This window comes from Oncorhynchus keta, chromosome 37 (assembly GCF_023373465.1).
Source record: "Oncorhynchus keta strain PuntledgeMale-10-30-2019 chromosome 37, Oket_V2, whole genome shotgun sequence".
NCBI lineage: Eukaryota > Metazoa > Chordata > Actinopteri > Salmoniformes > Salmonidae > Oncorhynchus > Oncorhynchus keta.
This window is the reverse complement of record NC_068457.1, coordinates 5,292,748-5,318,546: the sequence shown is the minus strand read 5'-3', so window position 1 is coordinate 5,318,546 and position 25,799 is coordinate 5,292,748. Positions and strand designations below refer to the sequence as shown.

Below are 25,799 nucleotides of genomic sequence, written 5' to 3'. Positions count from 1 at the left end.
CCCTCCCTCTCTCTCACTCTGTCAGCAATCCCCTCCTCTCTTTCTCCCTCTCCATCTCCCTTGCGCTCTCTCTGTCTGTCTGGTGTGTTAGCAGTATGGAGCCCAACAGTCCTAAGAAGATCCAGTTTGCTGTGCCTCCCTTTCAGAGCCAGTTGGACCCTCAGGCAGCTGAACATGTGAGTTCATCCCACTGCACCATTGGCTTGTGGGGGGTGGGTGTGTGGCGGGTAATGTACATGGGTGACAGGGATATTTGATCATTTGGACTTCACTAGAGAGTAGATGGCTAGTTGGGTTTGTTGCTAATTGACAAGCTGGGGACGTATCAAGTGTCTCAGCGCAACAGTGCTGATTTAGGATCAGTTTAACCATTTACATCACAAAAAAATAACATTACATGGACAGGGGGAGCTGATCCTAGATCAGCACTCCTGCTCTGAAACACTTGATACATAATTGCCCTGGTCTTTATGAAATAGCTTTTGGTTTTATTCGTGGTCATCTTTATAGCTGATTTCAATATTTGTGTGTAAAACTATCTAACAAATATTCTAAAGATGATTCACGAACATCATGCTTGAAGTTGATTGCATTTACACAGTCAGCATTGGATGAACAATATCATGTTACTTTAATGGTTGAAGCAAGACCTTCTTCATGCCCTTAAATCCATTACTACAACCAATATCAGCCTGATGCAACTCTTTTGGCTAGTAATGGCTGGAACACACAGAATTAGAGGATTAGATGCAGTTGAGGATTAGATGTTTCTGTGCATTATACTGTAGGGTGGTTACCCCTAGACTATGATCGTGGGTCAGTTTTTGATTTTCCCCACTAATGGTTATGGTTGGGATTGGGAAAGGGGAAGCTGATCGTAAATCTTTACCTAGGGGAAACTTCACCACAGAGCTGTATCATAGGCTATCCCTCACCCCTTCCTCCCCCATCACAGATTCGTAGGAGAAGACCCACCCCTGCGACGCTGGTCATCTACCAAGAGCCATCTGGGGCAGGTAAGACAGGGGAAACTCTATCCCATCAGTGTGTGTGTGTGTGTGTGTGTGTGTGTGTGTGTGTGTGTGTGTGTGTGTGTGTGTGTGTGTGTGTGTGTGTGTGTGTGTGTGTGTGTGTGTGTGTGTGTGTGTGTGTGTGTGTGTGTGTGTGTGTGTGTGTGTGCGCGCTCGCATCTCTCCTTGTGTGTACTGCAAAACTAAGGTTACAATGGAGTGGCATACACCACACATCTTGTTCTTAATTGCCTAGTTAAATAAGGTTAAATACATGTATTCACTCTCACACTAGAGACTATATACTTTATCTGCCTTAACATTATCAGCATAACATTTACTGTGACTTTATAGAAGTCAGGAAATTCACTTATGCTCGCTCATATACTATTGAGAGCCAATTCACTCTTCTGCTATCTTGATCAGGACTCTCTTGAAAAATGTATTTTAATCTTAATGAGACAAAGATGGATAAATAAACGTCAAATAAAAGGAGTCAGCTGATAGTTTGTACAGGAATTGCAGCTGAATGTTAGTCATAATAATGTAAGAACCTTTCAGCACTGGCCCAAATACAAAGGCGTCTGTATATTTAGCGTAGCACAGAGCAGTACACAGTTTACATATACTGTACATATACAGTGTGCGTATACATACTATACATATTATACAGTATAACAATAAGATTGTTTAGGCAGTGATTGGGTTGACTCCTACTGGAAGGGCCACATCTGCAGAAACATACATTGTCAAACATACTGTGTCATCCAGTAAAATGACAAACATCCCACTGGGCATACACTAGTTGAATCAATATCGTTTCCATGTCATTGAACCAATGTGGAATAGACTTTGAATTGTCGTCTGTGTCTAGTGGGATTTATCTCATGTAAAGATATATAAAATTAACAGGGATAGTAAAAAAAAATATCTCCAAAAAGTAAACTATCCCTTTAAAGGCCACTAAAAAGAGGCAAGAAGCAGGAGCCAAGTTATATTTCTCTATTTTGACATTGGACTATGTTGTGCTGATTATCATGTGGTTGTGCACTTCTTAGCGGGGCAACTTACGGTGAAACTGGAGGGCGCACAATTCAAATAAATAATCATAAAAATAATGGATATTAAACATTTAGGTATATACAAGTGCCTTATATCGGTTCAATGCTTAAATTATTGTTAATCTAACTGCATTGTCCGATGTACAATAGGCTTTACAGCGAAAGCATGCCATACAATTGTTTGAGGACGGCGCCCCACATCAAACTATTTTTCCACGGGCACAGGTTTCATATATTAACAAATAGCGATTAAATATTCACATACTTTTTGAAAATCTTCCTTTGATTTGTCATCCAAAGGGTCCCAGCCTAAATGTGTAGTGTCAAAGGAATCCAAGAAGCTACCGCTAGACTTTGTTAAAACAAGTCAAAATATGTTTCTATATAATCCTCAGATAACCTAAAATGTAATTAAACTATAATATTTAATACGGAAATAAGTATGTTCAATAGAAAAACAACATCGGCAGGTGCGTGTTCTCCTCGTTGCGCATTCACAGATTTCCAAGTCTGTGTCACTGTGTCAAAACTCATTATTCTTCCTAATTTTGGAAGAAACGAGCATGAAACATTGAACGAAGACTACTGACACCCAGTGGAAGCTATAGGAATTGCATACTGGGAGCTAGATAAAAAAAATCCCCATATGTATCATTGGATTATGGGCTCTCAAAAAATATATTGATTTCTTTGGATTTTCTCCCACCATGTCTCCTACATTATGTTAACATTTCTACAAACTTCAGAGTATTTTATTTCCAATGGTATCACATATATTCATATCCTGGCTTCAGGGCCTGAGCAACAGGCAGTTTGCTTTGGGAACCTCAGTCAGGCGGAAATTGAGAAAAATAGACCCTAGCCTGAATAAGTTAATAATCCCAAAGGGACAGGCAAATAGAAAGGTCAAGGCAGGCAGGGGTCAATAGTCCAGAGAAGTGGGGGAGAGGTACAGGACGGCAGACAGGCTCAAGGTCAGGTCAGGCAGAGGTCGGTAATACAGAGGTAGGGCAAAGGAACAGGACGGCAGGCAGGCTCAGGCAGTGTGGTCAGGCAAGCGGGCTCAGAGACAGGACAGGGAAGGGTCAAAACCAGGAGGGTGAGTAAAAGAGGGACTGGGGAAAAGCAGGAGCTGAGACAAACCGCTGGTAGGCTTGAACAAACAAGACGAACTGGCAACAGACAGACAGAAAACACAGGTATAAATACACAGGGGATAATGGGGAAGATGGGCGACACCTGGAGGGGGGTGGAGACAATCACAAAGACAGGTGAAACAGATCAGGATGTGACAGTTGTAGTCTAGAATCTGTATCAGTGTACAGTATATTCTATGTCCAGAGGTTACAGAAGTCTATGGTTGCCTAGAGTGGTTCTCAATCAGAGGCAGGTGTTTATCGTTGTCTCTGATTGGGAACCATATTTAGGCAGCCATATTCTTTGGGTATTTTGTGGGTGATTGTTTCCTGTCTTTGTGTTTACTGCACCAGATAGGGCTGTTTCGGTTTTCACGTTTCTTGTTTTGTAGTTGTGTTCATGTTTGAGTTTTCTATTAAAACCATGGACACTTACCACGCCGTATATTGGTCCTCCGATCCTTCTCGCCTCTCTTCTTCAGACGAAGAGGAGGAAAACCGTGACAGGCGGATGTGTTGTTACCGACCCTTACCACCTGGGTGCGGCCCGTCAGGAAGTCCAGGATCCAGTTGCAGAGGGAGGTTTTTATTCCCAGGGTCCTTAGCTTAGTGAAGAGCTTTTAGGGCACTATGGTGTTGAACGCTGAGCTGTAGTCAATTAATAGCATTCTCACATAGGTGTTCCCTTGTCCAAGTGTGAAAGGGCCGTGTGGAGTCATCTTTGGATCTGTTGGGGCGGTAAGCAAATTGTAGTGGGTATAGGGTTTCTGGGATAATGGTGTTGATGTGAGCCATAACCAGCCTTCCAAAGCACTTCATGGCTACAGACGTGAGTACTACGGGTCGGTAGTCATTTAGACAGGTTACCTTAGTGTTCTGGGGCACAGGGACTATGGTGGTCTGCTTGGAACATGTTGGTATTACAGACTTATACAGGGAGAGGTTGAAAATGTCAGTGAAGAGACATGCCAGTTGGGCAGCGCATGCTCGGAGTACACGTCCTGGTAATCCGTCTGGCCCTGCGGCCTTGTGAATGTTGACCTGTTTAAAGGTCTTAAACACATCGGCTGCAGAGAGCGTGATCACAGTCATCCAGAACAGCCGATGCTCTCATGCATGTTTCAGTGTTACTTGCCTTGAAACGAGCAGGGAAGTAATTTAGCTCGTCTGGTAGGCTCGTGTCACTGGGCAGCTCCTGGCTGTGCTTTCCTTTGTAGTCTATAATATTTTGCAAGCCATGCCACATCCGACAAATGTCGGGGTCAGTGTAGTACGATTCGATCTTAGTCCTGTATTGATGCTTTGTTTGATTGTTCGTCGGAGGGCATAACAGGATTTCTTATAAGCTTCTTGGTTAGAGTCCCGATCTTGAAAGCGGCAGGTCTACCGTTCAGCTCAATATGAATGTTGTCTGTAATCCATGACTTCTGGTTGTCTGTAATCCATGACTTCCATGACTTCTGGTACGTACGGTCAATTTGGGGACAACGTCATCGATGCACTTAATGATGAAGCCAGTGATTGATGTGGTGTACTCCTCAATGTCGTCAGAAGAATCCGGGAACATATTCCAGTCTGTGCGAACAAAACTGTCCTGTAGCTTAGCATCTGCTTCATCTGACCACTTTTTTATTGACCGAGTCACTGGTGCTTCCCTGCTTTAATTTTATTATGGAAGCAGAAATCAGGAGGATAGAATTGTGGTCAGATTTGCCAAATGGAGGGTGAGGGAGAGCTTTGTGCGCATCTCTGTGTGTGGAGTAAAGGTGGTCTTGAGGGTTTTTCCCCCTCTGGTGGTCTGTATGTAGGTGGTCTGTAGGTTTCCTTCCAGTGTTGGCCATTGTTTAGTTTTGTCCCACTCTTCTCTATAATCTCTGTATAGGTTGCCATTGGCATTACTCCTCTCACCATTTAGGGAGGCCATTATTCCTAGTAGCCATCTGAATGGTCACTTTTATCAACTTTCTCCTGGAGCAACATTAGGACTTGCCAATGCACAGGCTGTGCAATTGTAAAGGTGCTTTGGAATGGTTTAACTGTTGAACCTTGAATCTGAACGTTGAATCAGCGCGTGCTCGGAGTACACGTCCTGGTAATCCGTCTTGCCCTGTGGCCTTGTGAATGTTGACCTGTTTAAAGGTCTTAATCACATCGGCTGCGGAGAGCGTGATCACACAGTCATCCAGAACAGCTGATACTCTTATCCCTCCCCCTCCAACAGAGATCAAATGGACAAAATTCATAGAAAGTTGGTGGTAGGGGGACACTCCGAAACATAGTGAGTGTTTTGGTTTTGTAAGTCTGGTGGCTAAGCCTTACTTTTTAAAACATATTTTTTGTTATTTTTATTGAATATCCGAAACATACGATATAATTGCAGTGAAGCCGCTCAACAACTACATCATACCAGTCATCCAACAGATTCCCATTCAGAGCAACACACAGAAGCATCCAGGGTCAATGCCTTGCTCAAGGGTACGTTGACAGATCTCCCACCAGGCCAGAAAATGTGAACCCGAACCCAGCAAGATCCCCCCCATAGTTCCCCAATAGCTCTCCCTCAACCATTCGAGACCCCTCCCACATCCCCCCTCCAAGAAGAAAAATGTGGAAAAAAATACAATTCATTCCATTCCCCACTCCCAAGAACACCCCAATGCACCACAAACCAAGACAATGAACTAAAGAGAAAAAATGAAAAGACATAAGAAAACAGCAAACAATGCAAAAATATATATACGTACATAATAATACATTTAAAACAAAGGTTATCAAGGACAACTAAAATCATAACAACAATGCCAACTGTATATGTTTGTGTGCGTGTCTGGCACTATTACATGTATGTGTGTGTTCTTGTATTTGAATGAGAGTGTGTATATGCATGTGTACAAACACCTGCACTGCATCAGCCTCAGGCAAAGCAGCATTAGTTTTAAAAACACTGCCCCTCAGTGTCATTCAAAGCATACCATTTTATTATGTTTTATTTTAAATTTGTTTTTTAAAAACTTTTATCTGACCATCATTTGATCTCCCGCACAGCAACTACACTCCCACTTGTCTCCAATTCCACATCCCAACCCTCAGCTCCCTCAGCCCATCCCATCTATCTCTGCTGGCCACCCACGTCGGGTTTCTACGCAACACATATCTTTCAACTATGCTGTGCTGTTTAACGTACAATTTCAATCTATATAATTGAATCGAATCCACAGATTTTGAGTTGAAGATAAATACTGTTACTAAGAGTATTAGCATATTAGTAATTGACTGACCCGGTCTCTCCAGATCTCCTAACAGTACTATTTCTCGGGTCAATTTTAGATCAACGCCATGCATTTTCAGCCAATCTTGAACCTGACCAAAAACAGGCTACCTGAGGGCAATACCAAAATAAATAGTCTATTGATTCTGTATCCTCACAACCAAATCTGCAGAGCTTCGATGATTTTATGCCCCAAATATTTAAACTTTTTTTGGTGGTGTCAGAGTCGTGTGTATAGGGAATTCAGGCGCAGGAGTCAAACGGAGTGTGAATGGAGTCTTTTAATAAATGCCCACTTAACATGCTCCAAACACTAATATGTACATACATAAATAAACATGGGTACGAGGACCGTCGCGCACCTATACAACCAATAAAACAACACTGACATAAAACAATCTCTGACAAAGACATGAAGGGAAACAGAGGGTTAAATACACAACAGGTAATGAATGGGATTGAAACCAGGTGTGTGGGAAGACAAGACAAAACCAATGGAAAATGAAAAATGGATCAATGATGGCTAGAAGACCGGTGACATGCACTGGGCTGTGCAGACGCACTGGAGACACAGTGCGCAGGGCTGGCGCAGGATATCCTGGCCCGAGGAGACGCACTGGAGGTCTGGAGAGCAGGGCTGGCACCATCCGTCCTGGCTGGATCCTCACCCTAGCCCGGCAGATGCGGGGAGCTGGGATGTAGCGCACCGGGCTAAGAACGCGTACTGGAGACACCGTGCGCTCCACTGCATAACACGGTGCCTAACCAGTACGATGCCCGACATGGTAAGCACGTCTTGGAGAGCTGTAGCGCCGAGCTGGCACAGGACGTGCAGGGCTAGGGAGGCGGATAGGAGGCCTGGTGCGTGGGGCAGGCACAGTCTTCACCAGACGGCTAGCACGCACCTCAGGACGAGTATGGAGAGCTGACTCAGGTGACATCAAATCCCAGACACGCTCCTTCACTGTCTCTGCTTCGCTCCCTTCGCTCACCTCCAATTCCGCCCTGACCGGCTCTGGTTCCATCCTTGGCTTCTTACGGTAAGCACGGGGAGTTGGCTCAGGTCTGACTCCTGACTCTGCCACACTCCCTGTGTGCCCCCCCCAATACATTTTTGGGGCTGCTTCTCGGGCTTCCTTGCCAGCCGTGCCAAGTCCTCTTAGTGTCTCCGCTCAGCCTTAGCTGCCTCCAGTTCCTCCTGTGGACGGCGATACTCCCCAGCCTGTGCCCAGGGTCCCTTACCGTCCAGTATCTCCTCCCATGTCCATTTCTCCAGATAGCTCTGCTGCTCCTGGTTACCACGCTGCTTGGTCCTTTTGTGGTGGGTAGTTCTGTAATGATTGTCCTCCTCCTCTTCTTACGAAGAGTAGTAGGAAGGATCGGAGGACCAATGAGCAGCGTGGTATGTGTCCATGATAATATTTAATAAATCAACTGAACACTGAATAACAAAACAACAAAGAGAGTGAACGAAACAGTCCTGTAACACACAAAATAGAAAACAATTACCCACAAATCAAGTGGGAAAAACAGGCTACAGCTGCCTCTGATTGAGATCCATACCAGGCCAAACACATGGAATGCCCACCCCAACTCACGCCCTGACCTACCTAAACAAGAAACATAACAAAGGAACTAAGGTCAGGACGTGACATGCCAACTATTGTGCAATCTGTATGGCACTATTGTGCAATCTGTATGTCAACATCCTGGTCCTCAAATGAAACTGGTATACTATCCTATTTATTCAATTTTTATTCCTCTGCCAAGTTTGATCCTTTATATTGGGCAGACAGACCAGTTCCCTACCTCCTCCCGCTGCAACCTGCCTCCTCCATTTTTGGGGTAATGCTGTAATCAATTGGTTGTACTCTTGGATTGAGCAGACCTTCCCGTACAGTTGATTACTCCATGAAAGACATAACTCTACCATTCTACCACCCTTTTCAAACATCTTTCACATAAATAGGTATTTTATCAACCAGCACATTTGAGATCAGCCATAAATTGTTGTAATATTTGTTCTATCTTTTCAAGGGGATGAAATTGAAATTGTAGCCAGCTCTGCAATGCTTGATAGAAAAAGAGAGATACTTTTACAATGTATCGAAAATGAGACATGGCAATCTGCACAAAGCAAAAAGGCCATTTCTTAAACAATGGATGAGCTTTTCTTAGTAATCTACTTGAGAACCATTTAGGGTTCAAATAAAACTTTTGAATAAGTGAAGCTTTTAGAGAGAGGTTTACTGCTTTTATATTTTATAATTTCAACCCACACAATTCATATTCATTATATAGATAGGTACATTTTATTTGGTCTGGTTTAGCGTTCCAGATTAAGCTAAATATGTTTTGCACATATGATTTGAAAAATAAGTCATCAGGAGTAGGCAGCGCCATAAGTAAGTGAGTAAACTGAGATATGACTAAGGAGTTAATCAGGGCAATTTTTCCATAAATAGACAGGCATTTACCTCTCCATGGTTGCAGGATCTTGTCTATTTTTACAGGAATTCTATTGAAATTCATTGTGGAGAGCATATTTGTTTATTTTGTGATATGAAAACCAATTATGTATACTTCACAATAATATTGTACACTTATCATAATTAGGTTTTAGTCCAGAGAGTACAGAAAAGTTATCTAGATCTTCAATGAGACATTGCTGGGATCTAGCTTGCGGACTTAATATAAAACTTGAGTCATCGGTATACATGTGTACAACCTTTGTTTTTAAGCCTTGGATTTCTAATCCTCTAATGTTATTGGATCTGATTTAAATAGCTAGAATTTCGATGGCCATAATGAATAGATATGACGACAGCGGATACTCTTGTTTAACTCCTCTTGACAGTTGAAAACTCTCTGAGAAGTAGCCGTTATTGAATATACATTATTTTTTACCCATTACAGAAATTGAAAAATCCAGGCATTTATAAATCAAATTCAGTCTTACTTTATCAAATGCCTTTTCAAAATCCACTATGAATACCAGGCCTGGCTTCTTAGATGTTTCATGTTTCTATTATTTCTAGTAGTTGTCGTATATTATCTCCAGTGTATCGTCCACTTAAAAAAACTGTCTCGTCTGAATGAACAATACCTGGTAAAACCCTTTTAATAAAAAGTACAATAAAAGTTAGTAAAAACATGCCAAACGATGTTTAAAATCAATCCTCCGGTTGTTTGTGTCATAAATAATCAATCATATTTCAACCGGATAAAAGCTTTGTCAATAGGAAAGGAGAAACAAGAAAGGCGCGTTCCCGATCAGGCGCATGGCTGATGAATGGAAATTTCCACTGGCCACTAATTGAAAGTGCTGTATCTCCCTCATTTTTCAGAGTAAAAGCCTGAAACGATGCCTAAAGACTGGCCACATGTAGAGGAAGCAATATAGACCATGAACTGGGTCCTAAGTCTTTGTATGGTGGATAGGCTTTCAATGGAAAATCAGCCATTCAAAATAATAGTACTTCCTGGTTGGATTTTCCTCAGGTTTTCGCCTGCCATATCAGTTCTGTTATACTCACAGACATTATGTTAACAGTTTTGGAAACTTTAGAGTGTTTTTATCCAAATCTACTAATTATATGCATATCTTATCTTCTGGGCCTGAGTAGCAGGCAGTTTAATTTGAGCACGCTTTTCATCCAACATTCTAAATGCTGCCCCCTACCCTAGTGAAGTTAATGCTTTTTGACCTGTCCCCAAAATAATGTAATTGGTTCAGAGTTTGTTTTGATATTTTAAACTGCGTGTCGTTATCGCGTTTGGTGTGGGGGGATAAAATACATTTACGCACGATGGCCCACGCACGCAGCCAGTTTGGGTTCCGTTTAACAATGGAGCTTTTAATATATCAAAAAAGGCTTGATATACCTCTATGCCATCAAGCCCTGGGGTTTCTCCAGATTGAAAGGATTTAATAGCCTGAAAAAGTTCTTCCTCTGTAATTTGGCCTTCGCACTGGTCTTTCTGTACATTTGCTATTTTTCCATGTTTTATATTATATTGGAAGGAATTCCTTACTGTAATCTTCATTCAGTGGGAGAGGATGAGACGGAAAAGAGAACAACTGCTAAAATTATTAGCTTCCTCTTAAAATATAATTCGGAGAATCATAGATGTCTCCGTCTTCAGTAACAAGTTTCTGCAAATTATTTTTGTTAGTGTTCCTGTATTGGAGAATTATGTGCATTTTTTCTAAAAGTATTCCATTCAGTTTGCATTATTTTTGTAATATATTACATTAGAATGTTCTTGAATAAGTTACTCAAGTTCTTTTTGTTTTTACTAACTTATTTTGTATCTCTGTGGTATCGTTTTTATTGCTATCTACCTGTACTATTTGTTCATGGATTTCCCTTGTTAGTCTTGTCTTTTTACCAGCAACTATTGATGAATATTGAATTAAATGACCCCTGAAGGTACATTTAAAGGTATCCCAAACAAATTAGGGGATTTGCTGAACCTATATTATACTGGAAAAATTTGGTTGTAAATAATATTGTCTTAGTTAAAAATAAGTTGTCCTCCAGTAAACTTTGAATACATTTCCAATATTCCCGTCCACTTGGAAAATCTATAAGTGTTATGTGAATGCCAATTAGATGATGATCCGATCGCATTCTGTCTTATATTAAAACTTTTTTAACCTTTGATGCAAGAGAGAAAGACACAAGAAAGTGGTCAAGACTTCGAGCTTGATTAAGTCTCCTCCATGTATATCTCATTAGGTCAGGGTTTTTTAGTTTCCAAATATCCACTATTTTTAATGTGTCCATAATATTTGGGATTTCCTTAAGGGCACGGTGATGATAGTTTGTAGAGTGAATACTTTTACGGTCCGTTGAGGTACACGCTGTGTTATAGTATAGTAATGATCATTTGTTGCCTGTAAGTTCAATAAATTAGAATAATTGTTTTCGAAGAAGCATGGATCATCCTGATTAATGAGCCAAATCTCTTTTTCGTCCACTTTAATATTAAAAAGGATCCATCTTCCTTGCGAATTGTTCCAGACTATTTGCACATTCAGATCGAAATTTTTGTTAATTAATCTCATCACACCTTTTGAGTTCCTTTGTCCATGACAGAAAATTATTTCACTACCCCCTTCCTTTTTCCATGCAACTTCATCTAAGGATGTGGAGTGAGTTTCCTGTAAACTGTATATGTTATATTCCTTTTCTTTTAGCCATGTAAAGACTGATATTATGTTTTGTAATCTGCTAAACAGTTACAATTATAACTGGCTATACTTATTTCACCCCCTTAACATAACTAACTGCTCTTCCTCCCGGGGAAGGACTGCCCGTTCCATGATCTCGCCATCACGGTTGACAACTCCATTGTGTCCTCCTCCCAGAGCGCTAAGAACCTTGGCGTGATCCTGGACAACACCCTGTCGTTCTCAACTAACATCAAGGCGGTGGCCCGTTCCTGTAGGTTCATGCTCTACAACATCCGCAGAGTACGACCCTGCCTCACACAGGAAGCGGCGCAGGTCCTAATCCAGGCACTTGTCATCTCCCGTCTGGATTACTGCAACTCGCTGTTGGCTGGGCTCCCTGCCTGTGCCATTAAACCCCTACAACTCATCCAGAACGCCGCAGCCCGTCTGGTGTTCAACCTTCCCAAGTTCTCTCACGTCACCTCGCTCCTCCGCTCTCTCCACTGGCTTCCAGTTGAAGCTCGCATCCGCTACAAGACCATGGTGCTTGCCTACGGAGCTGTGAGGGGAACGGCACCTCAGTACCTCCAGGCTCTGATCAGGCCCTACACCCAAACAAGGGCACTGCGTTCATCCACCTCTGGCCTGCTCGCCTCCCTACCACTGAGGAAGTACAGTTCCCGCTCAGCCCAGTCAAAACTGTTCGCTGCTCTGGCCCCCCAATGGTGGAAAAAACTTCCTCACGACGCCAGGACAGCGGAGTCAATCACCACCTTCCGGAGACACCTGAAACCCCACCTCTTTAAGGAATACCTAGGATAGGATAAAGTAATCCTTCTCACCCCCCTTAAAAGATTTAGATGCACTATTGTAAAGTGGCTGTTCCACTGGATGTCATAAGGTGAATGCACCAATTTGTAAGTCGCTCTGGATAAGAGCGTCTGCTAAATGACTTAAATGTAAATGTAAATGTAACTAGATACTATACTCAGTCTAAATTGTCCATATTTAGTGTTTGCAAAGTTACTTCCATCAGAGGTATTATGACGGTCAAAACTAGAGCTTTCAAATATCTGATATTTAGAATTCAAGAAATAGGTTCTAGCAATAATTGTTTTATTCCCTTGCCTGTTTGCCTGTGAGCCAATGCCACAGATGTTAGCAAATTGAGACAAGATATTATGTGTTTAGTAAATCTGAGTAGGTTGATGTGTATGATATTGGATGTGTGAGTGTGTGTACGATGTCTGTATAAGAGTAAGACTATAATGTGTGATGTCCAAATAAATAATAACTATGCCAATTTGCATGGTTGAGTGTCTGTGTGTAACATGTAGTGGGTATGGCCTTAAAACTTCTTCGGGATTGATGTCCTTTCCACGGGATGGTTGAGCTAATGTAGTCTAATGCGATTAGCATGAGGCTGTAAGTAACAAGACAATTTCCCAGTACATAGACATATCTGATTTTGGCTATTGTTTGATTTTGGCTATTGATTGAGGAGAGTGCACAATTTTTAACATGAAAAGTTATTAACAAAGAAATTAGGCACATTTGGGCAGTCTTGATTAAAAAATTTGACCAGAAATGCAATGGTTAGTTGGATCAGTCAAAAACTTTGCACATACACTGGTGCCATCTAGTGGCCAACATCTAAATTGCACCTGGGCTAGAATAATACATTTTGGGCTTTCTCTTGCATTTAGCTGGCTAGTCAGTTCAAATAATGACCATATCATATTATCTTCACTTTAGCTCATTTGTCTTCATTATTAAAGGAAAATAAACTCACATCAAGATCATTATTTTAATGTTAATGGCGAGCCAATTACAGAAATTATCTTATGGTTGTGAGTCTGACAAAATAAAAACATGGCATTCTACCGGAGAATTTTAGAACGTGGACACTTTCTCATTGGCCCAATGTTATATCCTAATTTCACTTTGGTGCAGATAATGTTCTTCACATTACCGTCTCTGGTAAACACATATTATAACAAATAATATCAAAGTATTTGTCACATGCACAAGATACAGAAGGTGTAGTGAAATCTTCACTTGCAAAGACAAGTATTTTGTTTAGGCATGTAGCTAGCTAGGTAGCTAAACAATTAACCATAATCCCAACTCATAACGTTACTACTTTGCATGAATCTGCAGGTAGCTAACCAACCAGGTTCAATGTTAGTTAGCTCAGATTAGGTTATAACTAGCAATGCAAATGGCTCTGAGATACAAATAATATTACTATACAGATCATACAAGTAAAGTTAGCTAGTTAGCTAACAGTACGCTTTAACTTGAAATGAAAATGACATTCTGACAAAATTAGAAATGTATAATATTTGAAAATGTAGCCGTATACATGGATGAACGCTTCTCTCTCTCTCTGTCACAGATGCCTGGTTGCCCTTAGTTTTCCCGTGGCTAAACCAACTAGGCTTGTAATTAAAAAATGTAACTCGTATTTACAGATGGCATGCAAGTTATTAAGGCACATGAAAGTTCACATGTTGCAGAATTAATTTCTGCCACATTTTCCCAGTTCTGTTTCTGTTACTGATTCCATGTGTTATTTCTAGTTTTTGATGTCTTCACTATTATTACACAATGAACTGGTTCCAACATCACATCTATTCAGGTTTCCACATTTAGTTACGTTACAGCCTTATTCTAAAATGGATTAAATAATTTCCCCCCCTCACAATACCCCATAATGACAAAGCAAAAACAGGTTTTTAGAAATGTTTGTAAATGTATTAAAACAAAAAACAGAAATATTTTAATATTGGTTCCATCAATGTAATTGTCTGTATCTGTCATTTATACTTATTTTCAATGACAGCCTAGGAACAGTGGGTTAACTGCCTGTTCAGGGGCAGAATATTGCGATACACCTTGAACTTGCAACCTTCATACATATACCTATATAGACATACATACTTTTTTTCAAGAATATACTAGCCCAAATGGTCTAAACTAATAAACGCTTTTACCTTCAATTTATACATCTTAAATTTTACAAATCAACAATAGTTATTTTTTGTTTGTTTTTAGTCCTCCTCTATTTCTGAAATTTGATTTCAAACTGTGCTATTTCATTCTGAACATTTTACAGACCCTATGTTTTCCATGTTTTATCTTGTTATTAGTCCCACCCTTCAGCTCCATTCAACCTCTCCCATCTATCTCTCAACATCATCCATTTTGGATTTCTATTTGCCATATATTTTTCAACTGTGCTGCTTCACAGAAACCCTATTATCATAGCCTAAAAATGATCTGCAGAGCTGGGAAGATTGTATCCCCAAATATAATATTCTAGCAATAATTTTGTATAATAATTTAAATTGAAAAATTAGAAGTTTTGCAATGCAAACCATGTGCCATGGAATGGGTAATCAACTATTTTGCAATTTATATGGCACAGCTGGTCTAAATGAAATTGAAAATCACTTTTCTTTAACCATTTATGTTCTTTAAAGGTTGGTCCTTCTGTAAAAGAGCATGGTGCTTGTAGGCCAAGAACCACCCATACGTAGAATGTATGAGACTGAACCGGATAAAAGCGTCTGCTAAATGTATATTATTATATTATTATTAATATAGGGGACATACAAGTTCCTTACTTTTTTCCCCTTCTACTCGCCTCTTCCATTTTTGTGGTAATGCTGCAATTAATTGTTTGTAATTTTGGGTAGAGCAGACATTTCCATATGTCTGTGTTAGCTGCATGTGTGACATAACTCCACCAGTCCTATTTATGATATCATTCACAAAAAGTTATAAAGTTTAAAAAACATGTATTTATAACAGAATTTGAATTTAACCACAATGTTGTATAATTCGTTCTGGCTTTTCAAGATGTTTCAATTTAAAAAATAAAGATATTTTGGAGATTATTTCCTTTTCAAACAATCGAAATGAGCCTGAATAAAGGGGAAAAGGCCCTTCTTGAACATGGATGAGACATTCGAATAATTTGGATATAAGAACTTTTGCAGAACAGTTGAAATATTCGTTATATAAATAGGCTGGCTTGCCATTCCAAATCAAATTGCAGCATATAATTTAAAAAGCATGTCACTAGTCAGGTGGTCACTGTGATATGACTAAAGAGTTAATCAGACAGGTAGCAAGATCTTATCTATTTTTGATAACTTTCTATAAATATTTATTGGGAGATCATTTCTTTCTTTTGGAATTTGTATACCAGTATGGGTTTTTTTTGTGATCACATAATCATAATTTGGTTTTAATCCATAGAGCCTAGGTTACCTTAGTTTTTAAAGCTTCTAATCCCTTAATATTATTGTTTGATCTAATCTTAACAGCTAACATTTCGATGGCATACATAGATTGCACACATGACTGTAGATAAACGTCTGCTACTTTAACCCATGTTATAAGAGATTCCCCAAAATTGAAATATTCTAGGCATTTATATATAAACTCCAGTCGTACTTTATCATAAGCCCTTTCAAAATCAGCAATGAAAACCAGGCCTGGTGTCCCTGATATTTCATAGTATTCTATTGTTTCGAGTACTTGTCTTATATTATCTCCAATGTTTGTCCATCTTAAAAACCTATTATCTTAGGATGAGTAGATATGCTGTTAGTGGACAATACTTTTTAATTCTATCGCCAAGTCTTTTGCTAGGATTTTTGTGTAAGAGGTCTCCATTTTTTTTAATGGACTGGATCTTTAAAAATACCACTTGGGTCCTGTTTCAGTAATAATAATATCAGACCTTATTGTTGCGTGTCTGATAATCTACCATTTATATAGGAGTGGTTAAAACATGCTAATAATGGTTTTGTATACTTCCACTGGTATGCCATCCAGCCCTGGAGTTTTCCCATCCTTAAAGGCCCCAATTGCATCAAGCAGTTCCTCCTCTGTAATTTGGCCTTCACATGAGTCTTTCTGTACAGATGTTAATTATACAATATTATTAGGGAAAAAAATCCATACAATTAGTTTCAGTTAGTGGAGATGGAGGAGCCTGAAATGAAAACATATTCTTGAAGTACTTTACTTCTTCTTTCAAAATATAATTTGGTGAATCATGCGTGACTCCATCATTTGTAACAAGATTTAATACATTTTTTTGGCAGCATTTCTATATTGAAGATTAAAAAAGAATTTGGTGCATTTTTCCCCATATTCCATCCAGTTCGCTTTATTTTTATAATCTATTACACTGGATCTTTCTTGAATAAGTTCCTCCATTTCTTTGTGTTTTTCCTCTAACTTATTCCGTGCCTCTATAGTACCATTTTTATTGATATCTAACTGTACTGTCAGTCCTTCAATTTCCTTTGTTGATATGGACTATTTTTATCTAAATGACTTTTGTTTTATTGATGAGTACTGAATTGCATGACCTCTAAAGACATACTTAAAAGTGTCCCATACAATAAGGTGATCTGCTGTACCTATGTTATGTCTGAAAAAGTATGTTATAAATTGTTCCGTCTAGTAGGCTTTGATTACATTTCCAATATCCTTGCCCACGTGAAATTTCAGTAAGAGTAATATACAGCGGGGAGAACAAGTATTTGATACACTGCCGATTTTGCAGTTTTCCTACTTACAAAGCATGTAGAGGTCTGTCATTTTTATCATAGGTACACTTCAACTGTGAGAGACGGAATCTAAAACACAAAAAATCCAGAAAATCACATTGTATAATTTTTAAGTAATTAATTTGCATTCAGACCTCTAAATAGGAACACCTGCAAAATCGGCAGTGTATCAAATACTTGTTCTCCCCACTGTATATGCCAATATATATGCCTTTACTCAGTACTTTGTTGAAGCACCTTGGCAGCGATAACAGCCCCGGTTCTTCTTGGTTATGACACTACAAGCTTGGCACACCTGTGTTTGGGGAGTATCTCTGCTGATCCTCTCAAGCTCTGTCAGGTTGGATAGGGCACATTGCTGCACAGCTATTTTCAGGTTTCTCCAGACATGTTAGATCGGGTTCAAGTCTGGGCTCTGGCTGGGCCACTTAAGGATATTCAGGGACTTGTCTAGAAGCCACTCCTGCGTTGTCTTGGCTGTGTGCTTAGGGTTGTTGTCCTGTTGGAAGATGAACCTTCGCCCAGTCTGAGGTCCTGAGCACTCCAGTGCAGGTTTTCATTTCTCCCTCGATCCTGACTACTCTCTCAGTTCCTGCCGCTGAAAAACATCCCCTCAGCATGATGCTGCCACCACCATGCTTCACCGTAGGGATGGTGCCAGGTTTCCTCCAGACGTGACGCTTAGCATTCCAGCCAAAGAGTTCAATCTTGGTTTCATCAGACCAGGGAATCTTGTCCTTTAGGTGCCTGTATGTGTTCCTTTTATGTGCCTTTTACTGAGGAGTGGCTTCTGTCTGGCCACTCTACCATAATGGCCTGATTGGTGGAGTGCTGCAGTGATGGTTGACCTTCTGAAAGGTTCTCCCATCTTCACAGAGGAATTCTTGAGCTCTGTCAGAGTGACCATCGGGTTTTTGGTCACCTCCCTGACCAATGCCCTTCTCCTCAGATCGGTGCCTCGACACAATCCTGTCTCTGAGCTCCATGGACAATTCCTTCGACCTCATGGTTTAGTTTTTGCTCTGACATACACTTTCAGCTTTGGGACATTGTATAGACAGGTGTGTGCCTTCCCTGTCCGGTCAATTTAATTTAACACAGGTGGACTCCACTCAAGTTGTAGGATTATCTCAAGGAGGATCAATGGAAACAGGATGCACCTGAGCTCAATTTCGAGTCTCATAGCAAAGGGTTTAAATACTTATGTAAATAAGATATTTCTGTTTTTTATTTTTAATACATTTGCAAACATTCTGAAATCCTCTTTTCGCTTTGTCATTTTGGGGTATTGTGTGTAGATAGATGATTACATTTTTTTGGGAATGAGGCTATAACTTAACAAAATGTGGAACAAGGGATCTGAATACTTTCCGAATGCACTGTGTATATTATATGATGTTATATTGTATACTTCTTGATCAAGGGTGTAAATACTTTTGTAGGTGATTGGATGTGCAAAAATGTTATTCTCAATGCTGTAGACATTTCTAGAAGTCAGTTATGCTTCATGCATGTTTAGAATCAAATGGAATCTATTTTTTGACCTCTGGGCTGGAATACAACTTACATTGTTAAGATTCCCTTTTCACATATATGTAATTGTAAACTGTATGCCCAAATCCTTTTGCAAATCAGTGTGCTTGTTTCCCTTTTTCTTCTAGAAGCAGATGAGAAGCTGACAACAAGCAGCAGTATGGAAGCTGTAAGTAAAGATCTATTTGGTGTAGGGTGAAGTTGGCCCAAGACACTGATCTTCGGTCAGTTCTTCATTTTTGCCACTGGTGGTTAAGGTTAGGATTCGGAGAGGGGAAGCTGATCCTAGATAAACTCAGCAAAAAAAATAAATGTCCTCTTTCTGTCAACTGCGCTTATTTTCAGCAAACTTAACATGTGTAAATATTTGTATGAACATAACAAGATTCAACAACTGAGACATAAACTGAACAAGTTCCACAGACATGTGACAGACATGGGGGGGGGGGGTCAAAATCAAAAGTAACAGTCAGTATCTGGTGTGGCCACTTGCTGCATTAAGTACTGCAGTGCATCTCCTCCTCACAGACTGCAACATATTTGCCAGTTCTTGCTGTGAGATGTTACTCAACTCTTCCACCAAGGTACTTGCAAGTTCCCGGACATTTCTGGGGGGAATGGCCCTACTAGCCCTCACCCTCCGATCCAACAGGTCCCAGACGTGCTCAATGGGATTGAGATCCGGGCTCTTCGCTGGCCATGGCAGAACACTGACATTCCTGTCTTGCAGGAAATCATGCACAGAATGAGCAGAATGGCTGGTGGCATTGTCATGCTGGAGGGTCATGTCAGGATGAGCATGCAGGAAAGGTACCACATGAGGGAGGAGGATGTTTACCCTATAACGCACAATGTAAAGATTTCCTACAATGACAACAAGCTCAGTCCGATGATGCTGTGACACACCGTGACGGACCCTCCACATCCAAATCGTTCCCGCTCCAGAGTACAGGCCTCGGTGTAACACTCATTCCTTCGACCATGAACACGAATCTGACCATCACCCCTGGTGAGCGACTCGTCAGTGAAGAGCACTTTTTGCCAGTCCTGTCTGGTCCAGCTACAGTGGGTTTGTGCCCATAGGCAACGTTGTTGCCGGTGAGGACCTGCCTTACAACAGGCCCTCAGTCCAGCCTCTCTCAGCCTATTGCGGACAGTCTGAGCACTGATGGAGGGATTGTGGCTTCCTGGTGTAACTTGGGCAGTTGTTGTTGCCATCCTGTACCTGTCCCGCAGGTGTGATGTTTGGATGTACCAATACTGTACAGGTGTTGTTACACGTGGTCTGCCACTGCGAGGATGATCAGCTGTCCATCCTGTCTCCCTGTAGTGCTGTCTTAGGCATCTCACAGTACAGACGTTGCAGTTTATTGCCCTGGATACATCTTCAGTCCTCATGCCTCCTTGCAGCATGCCTAAGGCACATTCATGCAGATGAGCAGGGACTCTGGGCATCTTTCTTTTGGTGTTTTTCAGAGTCAGTATAAAAGCCTCTTTAGTGTCCTAAGTTTTCATAGCTGTGACCTTAATTGCCTACCTTCTGTAAGCTGTTGGTGTCTTATCAACCATTCCACAGGTGCATGTTCATTAACTGTTTATGGTTCATTGAACGGGAAGCATGGGAAAGCATGGGAAACAGTGTTTAAACCCTTTACAATGAGGATCTGTAAAGTTATATGGATTTTTACTAATTATCTTTGAAAGACGGGGTCCTGAAAAATGGACGTTTCTTTTTTTGCTGAGTTTATGTACATTTACATTTTTACATTTAAGTCATTTAGCAGACGCTCTTATCCAGAGCGACTTACAAATTGGTGCATTCACCTTATGAAATCCAGTAGAACAGTCACTTTACAATAGTGCATCTAAATCTTAAAGGGGGGGTGAGAAGGATTACTTATCCTATCCTAGGGAAACTTCACCCTGGACTATTGTCTGAATGTAGGGGGAGGATTCGGACTTTTACCATCATCTACGACATTCACACCCAATCCCAAACTGATTTCTAACAACTAGCCCCTAACCCCCTAGGTACTTGTTTATATCTTTCAGGATTGGAGAGGTGTAAACATAAACAACATGGCCAAAATGTCAAGACTATCATGGCAGCAAAGTTTAACAATGACCATATTGCTTACACCAATTCAATCCTTCTAGATCTACATGCAACGCAGAGGGGTAAGGCCTATGGGTTAGATTGGGATTGGAGGCTATCGTCAGGCGCCAGGGCTCCCTTTTTGCAGGTTTTTACCAATGTGACATGCTGTGGATTATTGCCATGAGAATCCTTCTGATTCATGAACAATCATTGTTGACCATTGTGTTATTGTTTATGTTGTGCAATACTAGAGTCTGATAGACTTCCTTCTCCTAGACATCATTTCAGTAGTCCTCTGGGAGGTTCTTTTATGGAGGCACATGGTTTCTTGAGAGGTTATTTTATGGAAGCACTTCTCACCCGGTACTTTTGATTCTTGTCATCTTGAAATAGCTGGAGTGAAACTAGATCTTTTTATTTGGTTTACTCCTCTCTTCCCATCAGCTCCAGGGTGCAAATTTGTCCCCAGCACAGAGGAAGCAGAGCGCCTTCATTCCGCCAACTGTGAAAGGTACCACCATAATGCCCACCTCCCATCAGCCATTTCATGTGTACTCTAATATTTTCTACTAGATACACACCAGAACAGGAGTATGAGGGTATTCATTCTACAAATGCAATATATTTTCATATGATTTGCCCTTTTTTTAGGGGGGAGGGCAATTGCATCAATTCGACCATGAAGGCCTGATTCACGCAGTCTCCTCTGTTCAATTAATGTTGAGATGTGTCTTTTACTTGAACTCTGTGACGCAGTGATTTGTGCTGCAATCTGAGGTGCAGTTAACACTAATGAACTCATCCTCTGCAGCAGAGGTAACTCTGGGTCTTCCTTTCCTGTGGTGGTCCTCATGAGAGCCAGTTTCATCATAGCGCTTGATGGGTTTTGCGACTGCTTTCAGTCGTATTGACTGACCTTCATGTCTTTAAGTAATGACACACTGTAATTTCTCTTTGCTTATTTGAGCTGTTCTTGCCATAATATGGACTTGGTATTTTACCAAATAGGGCAATCCTCTGTATACCACCCCTACCTTGTCACAACACAACTGATTGGCTCAAATGTATTAAGAAAGAAAGAAATCAAAACAAATTAACAAGGCCCACCTGTTAATTGAAATGCATTCCAGGTAACTACCTCATGGAGCTGGTTGAGAGAATGCCAAGAGTGTACAAAGCTGTCATCAAGGCAAAGGGTGGCTACTTTGAAGAATCTCAAATATAAAATATATTTAGATTTTTTAACACTTTTTTGGTTACTACATGATTCCATAAGTGTTATTTCATAGTTTTGATGTCTTCACTATTACTCTACAATGTTGAAAATAGTACAAATAAAGAAAAATACCTGAATGAGTAGGTGTGTCCAAACTTTTGACTGGTACTGTATATATTATTACTATTACTATTATGTTACACACACACACATATATGCAATACCTATAATTTATTTGATGTTGGAGGTCATGCTGATTACCCTTTACATAACTGTAATAGAATACAATAAATCATCTTTATAATAAATCATGCTCTATACTCTAGAACTGATGAACTTAAACTACATGGATTGGACCATAGTCTCTTGCAAGTCCCACAAATGCGGAGGCAGTTAGTGAAATAACACAATTCATATAAACAGGACAGAAATACCATTGGACTCAAATGAACCATCTTCTGCAGAGCCATTACCTCAGCTGTGAAGCAAAGAGAAATGTGGGTGTTTTTTCAAAGAGGTAGTGGGTGAGCGCTAGGATCTCCATGCTGACTCACTTTAACAGAGCAGCTCATTCCTGGAATAGTTGTGCTGCTTAACGCTAAAAATGCGTCTTTATCTCTGTTATTGATCCAGCCAGAGTGGGCATGCAGTAAATGGCTGCAAATGGACTGGTGGTGCACGCCCAAGGCTGAGTTGTGTGCAGGCACTTAGCTAGCTACCATGAGCCGCTCTGTAACAGAGCTGTAATGGACTTCCAGTTGCTCTGCTACTGCGGGCATATCAAGTGCTTGAGCATCAGTTAATTACAAATACTTTTCTGTTCAATGCAATGGACACCGTTTTAAATGGTTCATGATGAGTATTGTAGCAATGTGTCAAGGAATGTGGTGTCTTGGGTGATTAGTTAGTTGAACCAAATAGTGGAATAGGTTAATATGTTGTATCTTTATTATTTCACCTTTATTTAAGCAGGTAGGCCAGTTGAGAACAAGTTCTCATTTACAACTGCGACCTGGCCAGGATGAAGCAAAGCAGTGCGACAAAAAACAACAACACAGAGTTTCACATGAGATAAACAAAAGTACAGTCAATAACAATAGAAAAAGCTATATATAGTGTGTGCAAATGGAGTAAGGAGGTAAGGCAATAAATAGGCCATAGTAGCGAAGTAATTACTATTTAGCAAATTAACACTGGAGTGATAGATGTGCAGATGATGATGTGCAAGTAGAAATACTGGTGTGCAAAAGAACAAAATAAAGTAAATAAAAACAATATGTGGATTGAGGTAGGTCGTTGGATGGGCTGTTTACAGATGAGCTATGTCCAGATGCAGTGATCGGTGAGCTGCTCAGATAGCTGATGCTTAAAGTTAGTGAGGGAGATATAAGTCTCCAACTTCAGCGATTTTTGCAATTAGTTCAGGTCATTTGCAGCAGAGAACTGGAAGAAAAGGCGGCCAAAGAGGTGTTGGCTTTGGGGATGACCAGTGAGATAGAGGTGTGTTTGGAGGGCAAGTTGGTCAGGATATTTATGAGGGTGCCCGTGTTTACGGATTTAGGGTTGAACCTGGTGGGTTCCTTGATAATTTGTGTGAGATTGAGGATATCTAGTTTAGATTGTTGGACTGCCGTGATGTTAAGCATATCCCAGTTTAGGTCACCTAGCAGAACGAACTCTGAAGATAGATGGGGGGAAATCAATTCACATATGGTGTCCGGGGAAGAGCTGGGAGCTGAGTGGGGTCTATAACAGGTTGCAACAGTGAGCAACTTATTTCTAGAGAGATTCATTATTTCAATTAGAAGTTTGAACGTTTTGGGCATAGATCTGGAAAGTATCATGTAATGGTTTGTGAATTTCTAATATGGCTCATTCCTCTGATACTTCTCTGTTGCCATCACACTCTTAATTATGCTTTTATTTACGACCCTTATTTCCCCCCTTATTTTCAACCAAACTATAGTTTATCTCCTTGGTTCAGTTTCAAAGACCCCTCAAAGATCCACATTAGCAGATTACAATTAATGAATGTTTAAAATGTATTAGCTCAGCTGTCAGCTTCCCACCATAGGCGATGCTTCTGTCTTCCCCTGTCGAGTTCAGAGCTAGAGATGGTGATGGACCAAAACCTTCAGAAACCGGAACATCTGGAAGAGGGCCTCTGTGAAAACACTGACCAGCTCAGCCCAATCACAGCCCAGCACTATGGCAATACTGTCCAACAGGCTAATCGTAACGGGCCTGATGAGCCAAATGGCAATGAGCTGTATGCCAATCATCTACTGCTAACCAATGGGGGCCTCCCAGTCGCAGACAGCAACTGTACTGGGGGTAAGTGTGGCTCAGTGTTTTCTCGCTGTCCCCCCTCACCTTAAAAACGAGGAAACGATTTGAAATCTCCATGTTTTCACAAAGGACACTAAGTTGCTTATCACCTGCACCATCATCCACAAAACAGCAGTTTTAATCTTCTCTATACAAAATATCATAAACACATAATGAAAATATAATAAGGATCAAGATGGAAGATGTAAAGTTTGTGCTGTACTCTCTATTCCTCTTCAGATTTTGGGGGAAGGGATGAATTTTCCAACATGTTACTAATATATCTCTTTTCTCTTTCTCTCCCTCTTTTGTTTTCATTATTACCATTATTATTGACATTATCATATTTGTGTTGCTATTAGAGACTTCTACAAGTCAGCAGAGCAATCTCTCCAGTCCCACGTCTATCTCTCGATAGCGTCACTCTGTTTTGTCTTTCTGTCTACCGCTTGATCCTGGGTTGTGTTCATTAGGGCATAAAACGTCGCAAAACGTTTTTGCAATGGAAAACGACAAGTTGACATAGTACTTCCCCATCTCTTTAAGCTTTAAAAGTTTTACTCTGTTTTGTGCCTACTGAACACAACCCTGGTCCTCTGTTTCCTCTTCTAATTATACAATGGTTGTTATCCCTGGAAGTTATGTTTCCATAAACTATACAGCTCTAGCTCTCCTGGTGTATGAAGTGTCTCAGAAGTGTATGATTTGATTATTTTCATTGCTTATCCAACTGGATGTTACATCATTTATGTAATTATTGAGGTCTAAGACATCATTCAAATTGCATTTTTGTTCAGAAAGCTTTCTGGTTTGTTTGTTAGTTTTTAGTCAATTTATACTGTAGTTGGTCTCTTGGTATTAATATGTTGGTATGTACTGTTCTTAAGATGTATCTTGCAAAAATGAATGGAACTTGTTCAAATAAAATGTGTTTTATGAAATGCCACATAATTCTCTGGTACATTGAAATAAAACATGGATTCACAGTACAGTAAATGGATAGGGGCCCAACTAGCACAGCAACACCATGAAAATACCAACGTCTGGCTTTGGTGCGCATGAGTCAGCATTCCCATAGCTGTAAAAGCACAAACAAAACTTCTAGCACCTGACACAAGCATAAAACAAGTCATATAGATTCCAATTAGAGGAGTGAGAGAGAGACAGAGACAGAGAGACAGAGACAGAGAGACATAGACTGACTGACTGACTGACTGACTGACTGACTGACTGACTGACTGACTGACTGACTGACTGACTGACTGACTGACTGACTGACTGACCGACCAACCTACTGACCGACCGACCGACTTACTCACTTATGGGACCATGTTAAGGACATACTTTTACGCACCTCTGACCCTCACCAGTTGGGACAC

At 40.5% G+C, this 25,799-nt stretch overlaps 1 protein-coding gene across 1 annotated transcript; it reads left to right on the top strand.

Annotated features, from left to right (window-relative positions):
- On the top strand, positions 1–25,371 carry LOC118369950 (protein phosphatase 1 regulatory subunit 1C-like). The gene is made up of 6 exons (XM_035754712.2): positions 1–176; positions 956–1,016; positions 18,907–18,947; positions 21,321–21,387; positions 24,199–24,426; positions 24,783–25,371. Exons 1-6 carry the CDS (start codon positions 96–98, stop codon positions 24,836–24,838), a joined length of 534 nt encoding a protein of 177 aa, XP_035610605.1. The 5' UTR covers positions 1–95; the 3' UTR covers positions 24,839–25,371.
- The last annotated feature ends 428 nt before the right edge of the window (positions 25,372–25,799 follow it).